General features: G+C 33.3%; 2 protein-coding genes and 1 long non-coding RNA gene across 3 annotated transcripts; all 3 read left to right on the top strand.

Annotated features, from left to right (window-relative positions):
• Positions 1 to 7,265: 7,265 nt before the first annotated feature.
• Positions 7,266 to 7,823, top strand: LOC145096313 (uncharacterized). Its single transcript, XM_079034062.1, has one exon. It carries the CDS (start codon positions 7,266 to 7,268, stop codon positions 7,821 to 7,823), a length of 558 nt encoding a protein of 185 aa, XP_078890188.1.
• Positions 7,824 to 8,900: 1,077 nt separating this feature from the next.
• Positions 8,901 to 11,421, top strand: LOC145094111 (pre-mRNA cleavage factor Im 25 kDa subunit 2-like). The gene is made up of 7 exons (XM_079032392.1): positions 8,901 to 9,165; positions 9,797 to 9,842; positions 10,091 to 10,184; positions 10,279 to 10,352; positions 10,516 to 10,602; positions 10,789 to 10,899; positions 11,120 to 11,421. The coding sequence occupies exons 1-7, from the start codon at positions 9,047 to 9,049 to the stop codon at positions 11,189 to 11,191; spliced, it is 603 nt and encodes a 200-aa protein (XP_078888518.1). The 5' UTR covers positions 8,901 to 9,046; the 3' UTR covers positions 11,192 to 11,421.
• Positions 11,422 to 12,768: 1,347 nt separating this feature from the next.
• Positions 12,769 to 13,814, top strand: LOC145094947 (uncharacterized). Its single transcript, XR_013703660.1, has 2 exons — positions 12,769 to 13,317; positions 13,616 to 13,814. It is a non-coding gene; the product is annotated as an uncharacterized LOC145094947 (long non-coding RNA).
• The last annotated feature ends 3,620 nt before the right edge of the window (positions 13,815 to 17,434 follow it).

Genomic DNA, 17,434 nt, shown 5'->3' with positions numbered 1-17,434 from the left:
TAAATATCAAACCTAAAGCGTAATTACGAATAGACTAAATTTCAATTTTAAAATAATATCTTCACTTCTATTTATAAAGTTATGTTTTTAAATTTTAACATATTATACTTAATTTATTAAATTTAAAATGTTGTTGCATGTAAACCATTATCAGTTTAAAGCTACAATTTTTGAATAGTTTGGACAAAATACTTAAATTGTTAATTTAAATATAACATTATAGTGTCAACTTAAATATAAATTTCAGTTCCACTAAAAAAACCAAATAATATTTTGTAAATAGTTAAAAGTGATAAATTATAGTGATAAATGCAAAAACTAAATTGTAATATTAGTTTAACTAAAATATTTCCTAAATATATTTATATAATCGTTAAAAATTTTCAAATAAGTAGCTTAAAATAACTTATAATAAAAATAGTTAAAAATAACTATATATAAATGATTATATTGTTACCTTTAAAATCAAAAAATAATGTTTGATGTTTTAAATAATTATAATGATAGAAATTAAAACATTAAGCAAATAAATTTTAAAAAATTAATTAACAATAAAAACAACTATAGATAACATCAAATCATATATTATATTGAATTTTATTCATGTGTAACTCACGAGTAGAAGTCATTCAAACGATTGAGATTATGAAGTTATAATAAATGTATATATTATCGTATAACTCAAAATAATCAATATATTATATCAATTTAGTATATACAAATTATTATATCAAATTTAACAATAACGTTATTGTTATATTTAAAAAATCATATATTTGTAAAAACTTTAACTATATAGGTGTTTCTGCGCAACGTGCGGACATTCGCCTAGTAATAATAATAATAAATATATATTTCCAAGTACCGCATTCATTTGAAACTCACACTACAACTCAAGAGTTTTCTAATTTATGTATATTTATTAGTTACAACTCAAGAGTTTTTAACTTATGATTATTAATTAGTAATTACTAATAACTTTTTATTTGCCATTCTTTTATAAGGCTGTAAAGTTTTTCTCATTAAAAACATTAATGTATTTGAAAAGATTTGTGATTTAAATATGAAGAGTTAATACAAATGTTATAATAGATGTTTTAGTGTTTTTATGTTATTAAAAGTTATAGTGTTTATTTTTCATATTTTTTATTATTCGTTGTATATATATCTTTTTTAATACAAATGTTATAATAGATGTTTTTTTTATTTTTATGTTACTAAAAGTTGTAGTTCATATTTTTGTTCATACGTTTTGTTACCCGTTATATTATCATTCATTTAATATATAATTTACATAATTTTAAATGGTTTATAAAATTATCAAATAGCTGACTTAAAAATTAAATTATAATGTTTAATAAAACTAACATGTTAACTATATGTTTGTTTTACTACTAACATTTTGTTTCAAAGTAGAAGTATTAAATAATAATTTGGTAAAAGTTATTATTTTAACTATATAATTCTATTCTCGGGCAACGCACGGGATTCGTCTAGTATATATATACAACTTACGAAGATTTTAATGAAAATAGTTAATAATAAATTTGGAATTATTTTTATGGTTTCTTATATCGAGGTTAAAAGGTTATATATGTCATTTTTTTTAACAAATGGTGGTTTTTCCAATATGATCTAAGTATTGGAAGAGATTTTCCCACATAACCTCCATAAAAAATATTAGAATATAATTAATATTTACATTTGAATAGAAATATTATACAAAAATATAGCAAAATAAATTGTATATATATTAACTTACAAACACGTTAATGTAAATAATTAATAATAAATTTGACATTAGTTTTGTGGTTTATTATATTGAGGTTTAAAGGTTATGTATATCATCATGTACTATGTAGTAATAGATGATTGAATTCTGATTTTTACCTCCCCTTTACTATTAAAACACTTTAAATATATTTTCTAAGATGTTAATTATTAAAGGAAAAATCATAAAAACATTATTACACATATCAAATCTCTTATCCATGTTTTAAAAACACATACCATACACAAATGAGTTTTCGCAAATTAACCATACTCTAAAGTTTTAGAAATTTCATCGCTATAACACGAAATCTAAGAATTGTATTTGATATTAATAAGTAGTGTTTTAAGTTTATTAAAAAAGTTGATATAATAGTTAAAATATGTAGTAAATCACATCTTATTATAAAAAGTTATTTTTTTATTCATTTAATATTAATATGAACTATCATAAGAGTTTATTAAAACAAGAGTATTAAGTTAATGCTTAAAAGCGATCAAGGGGCGGTGATCAAGTGGTATCAAAAGTTGTGCGATGGACGGAGAATGGATGGAGGTTCGGCGGAAGAAAAACACTAACAAAGCACAAGTCAACAAGGAGCTCACTAATTACTATGTAGTAGGCTTTCCAGATGGAATACGGAAGGAGGAACTAAGGACGCCATTTGCTAGATTTGGGAAGGTGGTTGACATATATTTTGGTCTCAAAAAAGACTTACACAGAAAGAACTTTGCATTCGTCGGGTATGTTAACATTGAAGATGCCAAGGAGTTGGAAGATAAACTACAGGGCATAAAATGCAGAAATAAGACTTTAGAGATCAACATCTCCAAACATCAGCGTAAAGTTGTTCAGCAACCACACCGGGAAACAAGGCACCAACCTATACCTAAAGATAGGCACCATCAACATCAGGGGGGCTTTAGGGCGGATCACTCTCACTTCAAAGGAACAAGGGATAAAATGACTTTTGCACAGGTAGTCGGGGGCTTGCCTAGTGACCGGAATACGTATACAGTTCCGCAGGTAGTCCTCAACTCAAACACAGTCATGAACGAATGGTTAAAGAAAAGCGTATTAATTGGTGAAGCACATAGTCTGGATCACATCGGCACCATCCATGCCATGGGTATATTGAATGACGAAACGAAGTACCTTGGGGGACTAAGGCTTGCCATTCACTTTGGTTGTTCTAGAGATGCAGATGTGTATCTAGAAAACAAAAAACATTGGAAGGACTGGTTCAAATGGATAGTACGAGCTGACCAACAAGAACTAAACTATGAAAGAATGGCCTGGATAAAAATTCTCGGCGTTCCATTTAATCTCTGAGATGAGCAAAAATTTTCCCTCATTGCCAGTAAATTTGGAAGAGTTATAAGCCCCTTTGACAACATCGCCAATAGAAGGGATTACTCCATGGGAAAAGTTGGAGTAATTACATCTAACAGAAAGTGGATCAATGAAGAACTAACGATAATCTCAAATGGAGTGGAATACAAAGTAGGTGTGGTGGAATATACGGATGACTGGTCGCCCTTTAAACCCCTCCCGTTTGATAAAGTTGAAGAGTATGACGACGATGAAGAAGATGTGGAAGGGATATCAGAAACATGGATAGGAGAAGAAAACGACGAACCGGAGGAGGGGGAAATCAGACTAGAGAAGGATGAAACTAGTCCGGAGGTGACGCAAGAAGAGATGCAGGACAAATCTCCGGTAACATCTGGGCTAGTACCGGCGATTGTGGGTAACGAGGCGGTGGCGAATGAAAAGTCGTTTAGCGTGGAGAAGGTGGGGATTAATGAATCGCAGATTCCCGATGCGGTAGTGATGAATGAAATTCCCAACATCCCTTCCCTAGACAAGCTCAATATAGAAACTACTCAAAGAATATCGGTGGACCCCAATCCCTTATATAGGTCAAATAATACTTCTTTTATTGGGCCAGTGGGAAAATTAGTCCCTTCAGGATGTTTTGGGCCGTTCCCCACTACGAACGTAGACTTCTCCTTCACTTCTCAACAAGCCCATGTCAATGATCCGTCTACTGAGGAGGATTCTAGTAGTGGTGGTCATAAACAGAAAAAAAAGAAAGAGAGATAAATCGACGCTCCTGTCACACATATCTGATAAAAACTCTATACCAAACACCAATTTTACTCCCCTCTATCTTAAATTGAATCAACCAGTGCTGGGAAATCTATCCATGAAAATGAACGAAATATTAAACCATTCGACCAACGCGATAAATCATGCGCCGGCAAGTGAAGTTGGAATTGTGTCAGAATTACTGGAAACAGCTGCCGTTGGGGCTGCGATCGGATTTTTGGTCAACGATAGGGACCTAACCCTAGCAGAAGTTGTAGGTGAATCAGGTGAGCAAATGTTTGATCAATGAATTGCATATCACTAAATGTCTGTGGCATTGGGGTGGAGGCGAAAGTCAACTGGTTGAGGAAACTAATAAACCTACACAAGGCCAATTTTGTGCGTTTGCAGGAAACTCAATTAACAAATCATGAAAGAATTGACGTTCAGGGGTGCTGGGGTTCTCAAGATTTCGATCATGAAGGTGTAAATTCTAATGGACGATCTGGTGGCCTAGTATCAATGTGGAACACACTATGATTTCAGAAAAAAGAAATTATAAAATCAAGACATTATATCATTGTTATAGGCAAATGGATCGGAATCGATGGCGATACAGTCTTCGCAAACATTTATGGCCCACACAATCGTGTTGATCAAAAGAACTTATGGCAAGAGCTACTAACAATCAGGGGTATGAAACCGGGCAATTGGGTCGTATTTGGCGACTTTAATGTAGTAAGAAGACAGGAAGAGAGATTGAATTCACACTTTTGTCCGACAAGTGCATTTTGTTTTAATGAGTTCATTCAAGAGGCGGAACTACATGATTTCAGAATGGGTGGTGAAGCACACACGTATATGTCCAGAGTTGGCGCAAAACTTACTAAACTAGACAGGTTTTTGGCATGTTCATACTTCCTGTCTGCCTTTCCTTCCCTTGCTGTGACAGCACACCCCCGTGAAATCTCAGACCATTGTCCCATCACCCTAAAATCCCTCAACGCAGACTATGGCCCTCCCCCATTTAAACTATTCAATTCATGGCTTCTAAAAGATGGATTCGACTCCACTGTTAAGGAGGCGTGGGAGAAGTTCTCTGGGTACGGTTACCCAGACGCATATCTTGCCAATAAGCTCAAATTCTTGAAAGATGAGATCAAGCAATGGAAGAAAAGGACCGCCTTAGAAGAACATCAAGATGTAACTAAAATCAAATGGGAAATTGCACAGATTGAGAAAGCGGCTGAAGTGAGATCCTTAATAGATCATGAAATAGAATCACGAAGTCAGGGCCTTCAAAAACTTTTAGAACTTAAGAAACTTGTTGTGTTAGATTTAAAACAAAAATCTAGGGTGAAATGGAATGTAGAAGGGGATGAGAACACAAAATTTTTTCATGGGTTTATCAATAGCAGGAATGGGAAGAATAGAATTAACGGCTTAATGGTGAATGGTAAATGGACATGTGCGGTAGATGAAGTAAAAGGGGAAGCTCTCCGTTTCTTTAAAAGCAAGTTCAATGAGACTAAGACTTCGAGGCCTAAACTCATCAGTCCACTGTTCAAGTCTTTATCCATGATGGAGGCAATTAAACTTGAATCTCCATTTACGCTTGAAGAAGTAAAAACAGCGGTCTGGGCATGCGGCAGTGACAAGTCCCCTGGGCCTGACGGACTAACATTTAAACTCATCAAGACCTACTTGGATTTATTTAAAGTAGATGTGATGAATTTTGTTATTCACTTCGACAAATGCGGGACTTTAGCGAAGGGGTGCAATTCATCATTCATCACTCTTGCTCCAAAGATTAAAGATCCCATCTCGCTCACAGATTATCGCCCAATTAGTCTCATCGGATGTATGTATAAAATAATCTCCAAGATCCTAGCGTTGCGTCTCAAACAGGTCATTGGTGGGCTCATAGGTGATGTGCAATCCACATACGTGGAAGGTAGAAGTATTCTTGATGGACCATTGGTGATAAATGAGTTGTTGTCATGGGCTAAGAAAGTGCAAAAGAAGGTGTTGATGTTCAAAGTAGACTTTGATAAAGCATTCGATTCTTTAAACTGGCAGTACCTTGACTCCATTCTCGTCCAAATGGGTTTCGACAGCAAGTGGCGATCATGGATCCACGGGTGTCTTACTTCCGCGCGTACCTTGGTAATTATAAACGGATCTCCCACAGAAGAATTCGAAGTTTCTAAAGGGGTCAGACAAGGTGATCCATTGTCCCCATTCCTCTTCATCATAGCAATGGAAGGTCTCAATGTTGCATTGGAGGCGGCTAGAGACAAAGGAATCTTCAAAGGTATTCAAATCCCGAACAACGGTCCTATTTTATCACATCTTTTCTATGCGGACGACGCCTTATTTGTCGGTGAATGGTCTAGAACCAATCTTAAAAATTTATCACGGATCCTCAAATGCTTCAACGCCTCCTCGGGTCTCAAAGTCAATTTCCACAAATCTAGGGTATTAAGGATCGGGGCTTCGGAGCGAGAGTCCGCAAATTGGGCTAGCATCCTTGGTTGTGAAGCAGGCACATTTCCATTCAATTATCTTGGTGTGTCGATGGGTGCAAATATGAACTTAATAAAAAATTGGAAACCGATTTTAGATAAATTTCAGTCAAAACTTTCTGCCTGGAAAGCAAAGACGTTGTCCTTTGGTGGGCGGTTGACCCTAATTACCTCAGTTTTGGGGAATCTCCCGACTTATTTCTTCTCTTTGTTTAAGGCACCGACGGCAGTCACTGACGCTTTGGAGAAGATTCGTCGAAGGTTTTTATGGGGTGGTGATGAAAATAATAGAAAGATCCATTAGGTATCATGGGATAAAATTGTGGCCCCTAAATCCGAGGGTGGTCTAGGCGTGGGATCAATCCGTACCCTAAATACAAGCTTATTAGTCAAGTGGTGGTGGAGACTGAAAGTGGAAAAAAATTCGATCTGGAGCTGTACTATAAAAGGGATTCATAATATCTATAACAAACCACACGACTATTTATCAAGCAGGAACGTTCATGGTGTTTGGAAGAATATTGCTGCAGCAAGGACCGATCTAAAAAAACATGGGTTAGAGTTTGAAGACATCTTTAAAGTGCATATAAAATCAGGTGAAAACTCTATGTTTTGGTTGGATAGATGGCTCGGTACGGTGCCCTTAAAAGTCAAGTACCCATCACCTGTATGAGCTTGAATCAAGGAAGAATTGTTTGGTGGTTGATAGATTTTTTGAGGGTACTTTTGAAGGGCACTGGTCCATTCGAGTAAATGACACAGGTGAATCCAACAACTTGATCAATCTACATAGGGATCTTGATCTAGTTAGGCTGGTACCAGGTGAGGATCAATGGCGTTGTATCCTAGATAATAGCGGGACATTCTCAGTGAGTACCATGCGGAAAAAGATTGCTTCAAAATTGTCCCCATCCCCCTCTTGCGCCTCCACCAGCTTTGTCTTCAAATCGAATAAGGTATCTCCTAATAAAGTCAACTGTTTTATTTGGCGGGCATTACAAAAGAAGATCCCTTCAGCGGTGGCGTTACGATCTCGTGGTATCGATCTCACGACAGTTACATGCGGTGCATGCATCAATGAATCCGAGTGTGCTGATCACATACTACTTCAATGCCCATTTGCTCGTTTTATTACTAATAAAATCCTTTCTTGGTGTGGTGTGCAACATAACTCATTCACCTCGGTGGGTGAACTGCTGGAATATGCAAACGGATGGGGTCGGAATTTGAAGACGAGAAAGAGATTCGTCACCATATGTCACGGACTTATCTGGAACTTATGGATACTCAGGAATGACCGTGTGTTTAAAGGAGTATTCACAAAGCCTGGAACTGGTGTTGAAGCAGTAAAATCAATGGTGTATTTTTGGTTAAAATGCAGGGGTAAACAAGTAATGTGCACTTGGGAAGAATGGTCAACATATCCGTTTGGGTGATGTCTTTAATTTTCGTTTGTCGTTATGTTGTATTTACTTTAGTTTGAATGATGTTTACGTCTGTTGGTTTGTTCCTTCGCTAGTTTCTTGCTAGTCGTTGGTTCTTTTTATAAAAGTTGTCGTTTCAAAAAAAAAAACTATCATAAGATATTGTTGTTTCTTTTCTAAAAAATATATTTACTATTTGAATTTGAATAAAATATCATGTGTGTTTGTCAAAGTAGCTATTAGCCGGAAGCGAGTAGTGGTTAGCTGGTAGTGTGTAACGTGTAGCGGAGCTGGTAGCATGAAACTGTAGCTTTTATTTAGTATATGAATATTTGGCAAAAGTAGTTGGAAGCTTTTGAAATATATAAAATTACATAAAATGACAATAGATTAAAAATAAATAAATATATAAATATATTTTTAAGGGTAATTATGAAAATTAATTTTAAAAGCTTAGCAACATTTTGTTAAACGGTACATGAAGTAGCTTTTAGAATCGGAACGTTTTGTTTAAACTAAAAGTCAAACGTTCGTATTGCCAAACGAAATTTTTTGTTTAAACTGGGATATTTTGTTAAAAGCTAAAAATTAGAAGTTTTAAAATGCTTTCAAAAACTCCGTGCCAAACACGCTCTATATATTATATACTAAAAAGCCTTTTGAATAAATACTAAAATAGAAAGATGATATCTTAATTACCCGCATATTTTTTTCACTAAATCTCATTTAGTATAAATAAAAATGTTTTTTTTTACTAATGATACTTAATTTGTAGTTTAAATGTCATGTTAATTTCATAGGTGAAAATTTTAGTTTCATTTACATCCTATAATATAAACCTATTTAATTAGTTTAAATGTGGTTATAATTTTATTGGTGGAAATATTATTGCTTTTCTAATAAAATATAATTTATAATAATTAATACTTAAATTTGAATTTAGTATATATTTTATAAATTATATAATATAAAACGGTTTATAAAATCATAAAAGTTATTAACTAATAATAATAAACTCTAAACTATGAAGGTTAATAAAACCAATAAATTAATTATATGTTTTGTTTTGCCAAGTTTCACTTTCTTTGTATACAAAAAATATTCAAATATTTGGTCTTTCACCCTAATTTCTTTTCTCAACAAGTAGCCCTCCATCCCCAAATCAAATAGACCCGCTACCAATTTCCTTTTGATCTTCATTCACCACTGCGTGTTTTTGCGAAAGATCTAGGGAGATGGTGACTTCATCAGTTGTAAACACATACCCTCTTTCGAGTTACTCCTTCGGCACAAAAGAACCCAAAATGGAGAAAGACACTTCTGTTGCTGATCGTCTTGCTCGCATGAAACTCAAGTACGCGTTTTTTTCTTTTCTTTTCTTTTTCTCTATGTAGCATGTATCTATATATTTATGTAATTTTATACTTGTTTTGGGTGCTTGAAGCAATGTGGAAAGAAACCCTAGAAGCTATTTTTGAGTATTTGGTGGTATAGTGTTCTTCGTAATCGTGTTCTAGGGTTTTTAGACGATCTTGTGATTGAGTTTATTTTCGTTACGATAAACGCCTGTGTGTTATTGCTTTGTTCATAGGTAAAATTAAAATTTAACCAATGTAAATGATCGATAATGTCACCTTACGCAAGCTAATAAACACGAAAATTGATAAGCCAACTGTGTTTGGATATGCGTAATAACAGTGATTATGACCACTTGAAGAATCGGAATTTGATTAAAGCTATGGCTTTACAAGTTGTTTCTATGTTTATATCAATAATAAACTTTTCTTATGGTACTTGTTTGCATCTACATGTACCTCTAATTCTCATTATTTTGACACAAACTAACAAGAAAATCAGTATCAAAGTCGGTTTTTGCCAGTTATTACAACTTCAAGTTGCAATAATCATTATAGATGTCATCAATTTGAGTTTGAACTCTAATAATGTACTTGGTGTTTCTTATTCTAAACAATTTGGCTTCACAGCTATATGAAGGAAGGTATGAGGACCAGTGTTGAAGCAATCTTACTGGTTAGTATTCAACTCTTCTGTTGTTTCTTTTTTCTTTACTTAATGAAGAGAGGACTTTAATCAAGAAAGCTATATATGATTGTTTCTTTTTTACTTAATACAGAAACAACTGAATGAAAGGTTTTGGACATAATATTGAACATGATATTGAATATTTCTAATCTACATCTAAAATTTGTCACGTTTATTTTAAATGAGTCTAATATCATCAACTATTGAGATCTTTAGTTTGTTTGATGAACATGAAGGTGCAAGAGCATAATCATCCTCACATTCTTCTACTACAAATTGGCAACACATTTTGTAAACTTCCTGGTGGACGACTTAAGCCTGGTGAAAATGGTATTGTATTTTACACAACCATCATTAAGATTAGTTCCACCATTTGATACTGTTTGTATGTATATTTATGTGTTCCCTTTTTTTCATTTTGCAGAAGTTGAAGGGTTGAAAAGGAAATTGTCAAGCAAACTTGCTGCTAATTCGCCTAATATGCAACCTAATTGGCAGGTTTGTTTGTTCTACTTCTTCTCATGTCTGCATGTTGGTGTTGAAGAAATTGTTGTATAATAATAGCTCTAATTGGATGATGGAATTTTTAATATTGGTTTGATGTGACATTTGTTGAGGGGTATTTTAGATATTATACTAACATTGACTCATGGTTTTGCAGATTGGTGAGTGTGTTGCTGTATGGTGGAGGCCAAACTTTGAAACTATCATGTACCCATATTGCCCTCCACACATCTCAAAACCAAAGGTTAAAGAATCCTCCACTTAATTTTCGTAATTAATTTTGTTCCTTTATTCTCATGTCTCATCAAGTATTGCTCCCGATAAATAATGATTTTTTAAGAGAGAAAATGGAAGGAAAAAGAAACAAGGGCAAATTTGTCATTTTACTCTTTTGTTGGGCTGACTTGATTACATTTTTTGTGGTTTTTAGGAATGCAAGAAACTTTATGTTGTACACTTGTCAGAAAGAGAGTACTTTGCAGTGCCCAAAAATCTCAAACTTCTTGCTGTCCCACTGTTTGAGCTTTATGATAATGTTCAGGTATGTCATGTTAAAATTACGTTTTTGCCCATTGTCGTATTTGCTTCAACATGTTTCCTTGTTTTTCCATCTCACAAGGGCATTTAAAACATTTGCTTAATGGTAAAATAAATCTCACAAACCATGTGCTTGATATAAATTAAAACGGGTGCTTGCAAATGTAATTCTAATTTCTAAAGGTTCATACCAATTTTGACTTTTGAAATTTGACTTTTTGCAGAGATATGGACCAGTCATATCAACTATACCACAGCAGCTATCAAGATTTCAGTTCAACATGATCCCTGCATGAGCGCACACCGGATTCCAGCCTTTTTATATAAACGTAATATTAAATTTAGTAAAATCGTTCTCTCGAATATTTTATTGGCATTTATAGAACCTCATTTAAAGATTTAGTTTAATTCATCGGCTTTATTTAGGAGGGAAAGACTATTGTGACTTGTATTGTATGCATTTCAAGATGTACATTGTTGTCTATTTTCATTATTCCATATCGTTTTATGTATAAGAGTTTAGAAATCGTTGGTATGTGGTATTTGTACTTTATGCATTTAAGCTTGTACTCTGTCTTAGGTATCGATAGTATATGTATTTGTGCTTTCTTGTCACTCTTTTTTTGCTTTGATGATCCAAGCATGAAACCTTATTATTTGTTGTGTGTTTTTGTTAACATATAAAGTTTTGATGGTTTGACACGTCAGTGTTTCAATTCTAAATATATCACATGTGCATGTAGACTTCCTTGGATTTTTCAATCATGTGATTTTTCGTCAAGTAAACTAAAATTTGAACTAAATTAAATTCCAAAATTAATTAAATTGAAGTAATTAAATATCTTTGAAATCTAGAGTTGATTTTTCAATCATGGGAGTTAACTATGACTTTTAACCTAATCTATTTATGTTTTGGATTCAACAATTTACGAATATTAACATTCTAGGATTAAATTTGAAGATATAAGACTAGAAAGTTGAATTAAAAATTAGAAAGTTACTTTGCCAAATAATGAGAGATTGAACCTAAGAACCCTTGATTTCTCTTCATTTCAAATGTTTGAGAGCACAGGGAAGAGAGGGAAATAAGAACTTTAAGTGTGATTCCAAATTGATGGTGGAATTTGAGCTTCCTTGGAGTCTTAATACCAAATCATTCAAGATTAAGTTTTATAAGGGAGTAATTCCTTATATCTTTTAGTTGATTAAGCTTCAATTAATGGTGAAATACTTTATTATTTCATCAGATTCTAATTTAGGTATTAGTTTCATGAATAAATGAGTTTACTGTTAAATTATATGTTATTAACAGTAATCTAGTGATGTAAGTTCATCCTCATGGTCACAATTGAAATTTTTATAATGGTTTTGAAACCCTAGTTCCATGAAATCATCCAAGATCTATTAAATCCAAATTTGAACATGAATTAGCCTGTTTGATTTGGTGCTGACTGGGTGTCCGATCAGACGTTTTTGTCCGATTCAGTCGGGTCAGAGTGTTTGATTTGTTTAGAGTAGGGCAGCTGACCCGGTCTCGGTCCTTAGACTAAAGGGAGTGGCTCGCCACCCTCCCTTGCTAACCACTTACTAAAGTCTATTTACCACTCCCTATCCATGTGCTAAGTTGGTTTGTTAAGAATGAGTCCCTACTTGCCTGACGAGAGGAAAGAGAAGATAGATGGTACCCATTTGAGTATTTCAGCTTTAAATATTTGTAATTCTAGCTTCAGCAACTTGTATCATTTTCATAATTTATTTTATTTAAATATTAAATAAACATATATTTGATCTAATATTTCTCTTCTAAACTCATCACCATTTCATATCATCATATATCATACTTACGTGTCAAAGATATGAGGTGTCAATGTTTTAACCCATGTTACCAAATGCTACCTCTTAGAATTTATCTTATTCGGTCCTTTCTCTTATAAAATGTTAGCTGACTCGGTTATTGCCCTTTCTCTTATACCATCGCATCTGAAAATCACAGTGGTAGGAACCATCATTTCCGTCGACGGAACGCCCTCCTCAGTCGTCGCGCCTTGTCGTTTCCTTCCTCCGCCGATGCCAGTCCCTCCTGCCTCACTGTCATCTTCTCCTAGTGACGCCTTCAACACATGGCCTTCCACACAGCGCCTTCAGCTCTTCCTCTTTCAAAAAAGAAGTTGACTGATTAAGGTTAATTTTTCGATCTCCACTAGCGCCTTCCTCATCCATCTACCAGCGCTTCCTCCGTCATTTAAGTCGGCCATCCCTGCAACTCCGACCGATAAGATTAATTTTTTTTTCTGATACTTGATGTGAAGAATGAAGAAGTTTATTTGAATGCTCTTTTACAAAGTTTCATGATGATGAAACTGGCAATTGGCAGCCAATCGGATGGAATGATAATTGCTCATAGAAGTTATCTGATTCTGAGGTATATATCCTTCACCTCTCCTTTTTACTGATCCTGTTATCTTCATGCTCACCGCATGTTTGTGAAAAAACCTTGTTGGGAATTGGAAGGTTTTACAGCTCCTGTTATCGAATTCATTTTTACTGGACTAAAAGTTTGAGTAACTTGATTATTGTACTACAGTGGTTCTTCAGAATTTGTTTGAAATTTGATACATTGCATGGGAATTGGAACATGAGAGAAGTTTGGCAAATTTGTTAAGAATTGGAAGATTTGATCATTTGTATGGTTATCTTGACTATATGATTTTGTTTGGTAGATTTCTGGGGAAAGTAAAGGCCCAAAAAGGCAGAAAGGAAGCACAAAGACATTGGAGGGAGATCATAACCAATTTACCAAAACTGATGTTCATGCTAGTGTGTGATTCTTTATTCCTTGTGTATGTAGATTGTGAATTTAATTATCATATAATCAATTGTTTGGACTTGGGAGAGCCAATTATCCCTCTTTAATTCAAATTGTATTCATTGTTCATTGTTTCAAAGTAAAAGTTCATTGTTGACATGTTCTAATAGAAAGAAAAAATTTAGAGTTCAATGTTTTTAATTGAAAATTTAATGCTATAATAGAAAATTTAAAAATAATAATTTTTTTTTATAAAATGGTAATTTGTGATGGTACTTGGTTATACGAAATAGAACAAAAGGATAAAATGGTCATTTTCAGTAGTCGGTATGGCCAGTAAGATGCATAATCAAACAACATAGTTTCAGTCAGAGACAAATACAGTCAGAGCTTCAGACTCAGTCAGAGCTTGATAGTCAGATCTAACTGAGTCAGCAACTATCAAACAACCCATTAGTAATGTGTTTCATATGTAAGTTTAAAAATGCTAAATCTCAATCAAGTGTTGAATACTTTAATTTCGGTTAAAATCGATTTGTAGTGTTTTAATGGAGTAATATGCTTAATTTTGACAAAACACCCATAAAATCATTGGATTTCGAAGTTAAGCATGTTAATATGTTTAGAAGTTAAGTTTTAATATACTTACTATAAATCATAAGTAAAAAATAAATTTAGTGATCATCTTTGAAAATTTAAAACTTAATTTGAAAATATTAGGATGATATTTGATTCATAATTTGATAAGGTTTATGATGTTATCAGAACGTTATTTTATAATTAAACTAAGTTTATGATGTGTTAAAATGAGAGCAAAATGTTAAAATTGGTTTTATCAAAACAGTTTTTTTTTCCACATAAAATAGTGGGATGTCCATTTATGCAAGTCGTGTAATTTTTTTGTTAAGTTATAGGGGACATGTAACTATATTTACACGGGAACTGCACAATCCTTTGCAAACCCTTGGCATGTAACTATCTGCCTTGTACATACGTAGCAACTTCCTCGGATTTGATTAAGGTTCTAAATAACGTAAGGCGTGACTTGGCGGCAATGTCAAGCCTCAAGCTTTTCCGAGCCTTGGCGAGTCACGTCGTTTGTAAGGCGTGACTTAAGGCGGAAAATTTGTATATAATTCATATTTTTATATGTATTTTCAACTATTATTTATTTTTATACACATATATGAGTTAAGATGACGTTTTGGTAAAACTTGGCGGCGCATACAAGCCTTGGTGCCATGGCGCGTCATGGCGGAGCCACGACGAACTTTTTAGAACCTTGGTTTTGATCCATTTAAATTGGAAATAATATATAAATAATAAAATTAAGTAATTAAGTTTAGAAAACTTAACTTGGATAATTAGGGGTTATTTAGAAGATCACATACATACTTGAGACGGATACTTTACCATATAGCACATGTCCCTTTATCATGACATTGTACTTTGAGTTGTGTTCTATGTGCTATATTACATGTATTCACTTGTTTAATCTATTATATGTAATCTTTGTTGCATCCATACATGCGATGTTTTTATAAGTGTTTTAAAATATGAACACTAGAATGACATGGATATCTATTTACGATGATCATGCACGGATACGCATCGGGTAGTATTAGGTTTGTGGTGTATGGACACTATAATGACTTGGATATCTATTTACGATGAACGATATTGTGAACATCATTCTAGAAAGTCCTTAGCACGCGGGTTAGACCTTACAAACCCTTCTCATATATACATAGTACGACAATGTGGTGTTATGGTGATGAGGCATTTGTGTTAGGTTATGTGTTTTGTGCTGACTTCCTATAACATGCTTCATCTAACATCATGTCTTATAGTCAAAGGGAGACCCTTAAGATAAACAAAGGAACAAAAAAAATATGAATATATTTAGGGGAATTTGTCACCCAATTATCTTTTCAAAACAAAGTTTTTCCTGTTACTCACCATTTTTGTGAAAGATATGAATGAAGTTTAGATTTTTGTTTAGTTTTTTAGAAGAAAAAGGGTTATGACCTTTCTTTGAAATGTGCTTTTTTCTTTTTTATCTGACTCGATATTACTTATTATTTATTAGGCTTTTTCATGTCTATCTATTATTTTGACATGTACTCAGGTTAGTATCAATTTCACAGTGACTTTGTAGATTGATGAGCTTGATGATACCATAGAAGACTATATACATGTTATGTTTGGAATAGTTAAGCACTTTACTTTTTTTTTTTTTAATTGTTATGCCCTTATATACTCTTCCGAAATAGTTAAGCACTTTACTTTTTTTTTTTAATTGTTATGCCCTTATATACTCTTCCGACGATATACTTACTGGTTTTTAGACACCTTTTCAGAACTTTTAATCTACAATGGTTTTTAAACTATTTTTAATGAGTTTTAAAATAGATATTTCAAACTACCCATATATGGGATGTTTCCAAAAAGAAGTGTTATACTTTTTCACCTCTTATTATATGAGGGGAGATAATTTGGGTTGAAGTTTGATCCTTCTTTCGGTTAGATTATTCGATTATGAGATGCTATTAAAAGACAATCTCCAAATAAACCAGTAAACCAAATTTTACTTGGTTCGATTTTGGTTAATATTATTGAAGTCAAATAACCTATTAAACTGAACCATACAAACCGATGACCAATTAAATCAACCAAATAACACATGTATCGGCATATATTCGAATTCCTTAAGTTCTTCACCTAGTTTAAGTTGTCTTTTCCAGCCCCAAAACCATTAAATGAGCTAACATTTGTGGTTATCTCACTTTGTAAAATTAAACAAATTTTGGAAGACTCTAGTACAAACAATCTCGGGGTCCGGAGATATTTAAGGGAATTTGTAGCCAAATTATATTTTCATTACCGTTATTCACCACTCTTGTGAATAGATCATTTAGGAAAATAGCCACACCATCTATATCCTAAATGTTTTTTTTGAGATATTATACAAATTTCCATGGATGTTCTTTTGGCATGGAGACAATTTTCATGGCCGCTAATTTTTTGAATCGCCTAAACGACATTGGACCAAAGCACGTCATCTTCAAATTTCAACATCCACTACCACTTTACTAAAAATCATTGTTACCAACTTCTAATCTACACTTATCGTTTCTTGGGGTTCTTGGGGATGATGGGCATGCTGAACCTTCTTTACTAAAGTGGGAGGACCCCCAAAAGAGCTCGAGCTAACAAAAGTTCTGTTTATTTCGTAATTTTCAATAATGAAACGCTATTTTTTTGTAGAGTCCATAAAGACCTTAAGGGGTTTTTGGTTAAGTTTATGACTTTTTATAAACACTTTTCAACTTATAACTTATAAGCTAATAAGTCAGGGGAGAGTTATTTATAGATTTTGACTTATTTCTGGTATAATACATTGATAAGCTATTTCCATCCAAACATTTATTGTAACTTATAACGGTGTGAAACTGATAATAAGTTAAGAAATGAGCTTAAATAAGTTTAGCCAAACACCCACTAAATATGTCAAAATGTAAAATAAATCTTAATATTTTCAAGGAACCTCGTTTTTATAAAAATTGATGTTTAAACTCTAAGTAAAAACACACCAAAATATTTTAGAAAATTTCAAACATGTAATTTCGGACCATTCACCCATGATTTGAATTTAAAATCTAAAAATCATAAGACCCCGTCAAAAATCCAAACTACAAAAATACACAAATTTCAATTTTTTCATATATTTGGG

The sequence above is a fragment of the Lactuca serriola genome, chromosome 3, assembly GCF_051521515.1.
Source record: "Lactuca serriola cultivar US96UC23 chromosome 3, Lser_US96UC23_V15, whole genome shotgun sequence".
Taxonomy (NCBI): domain Eukaryota; kingdom Viridiplantae; phylum Streptophyta; class Magnoliopsida; order Asterales; family Asteraceae; genus Lactuca; species Lactuca serriola.
Note: the sequence above shows the minus strand (reverse complement) of the source record. Positions and strands in the feature narration are given on the sequence as shown.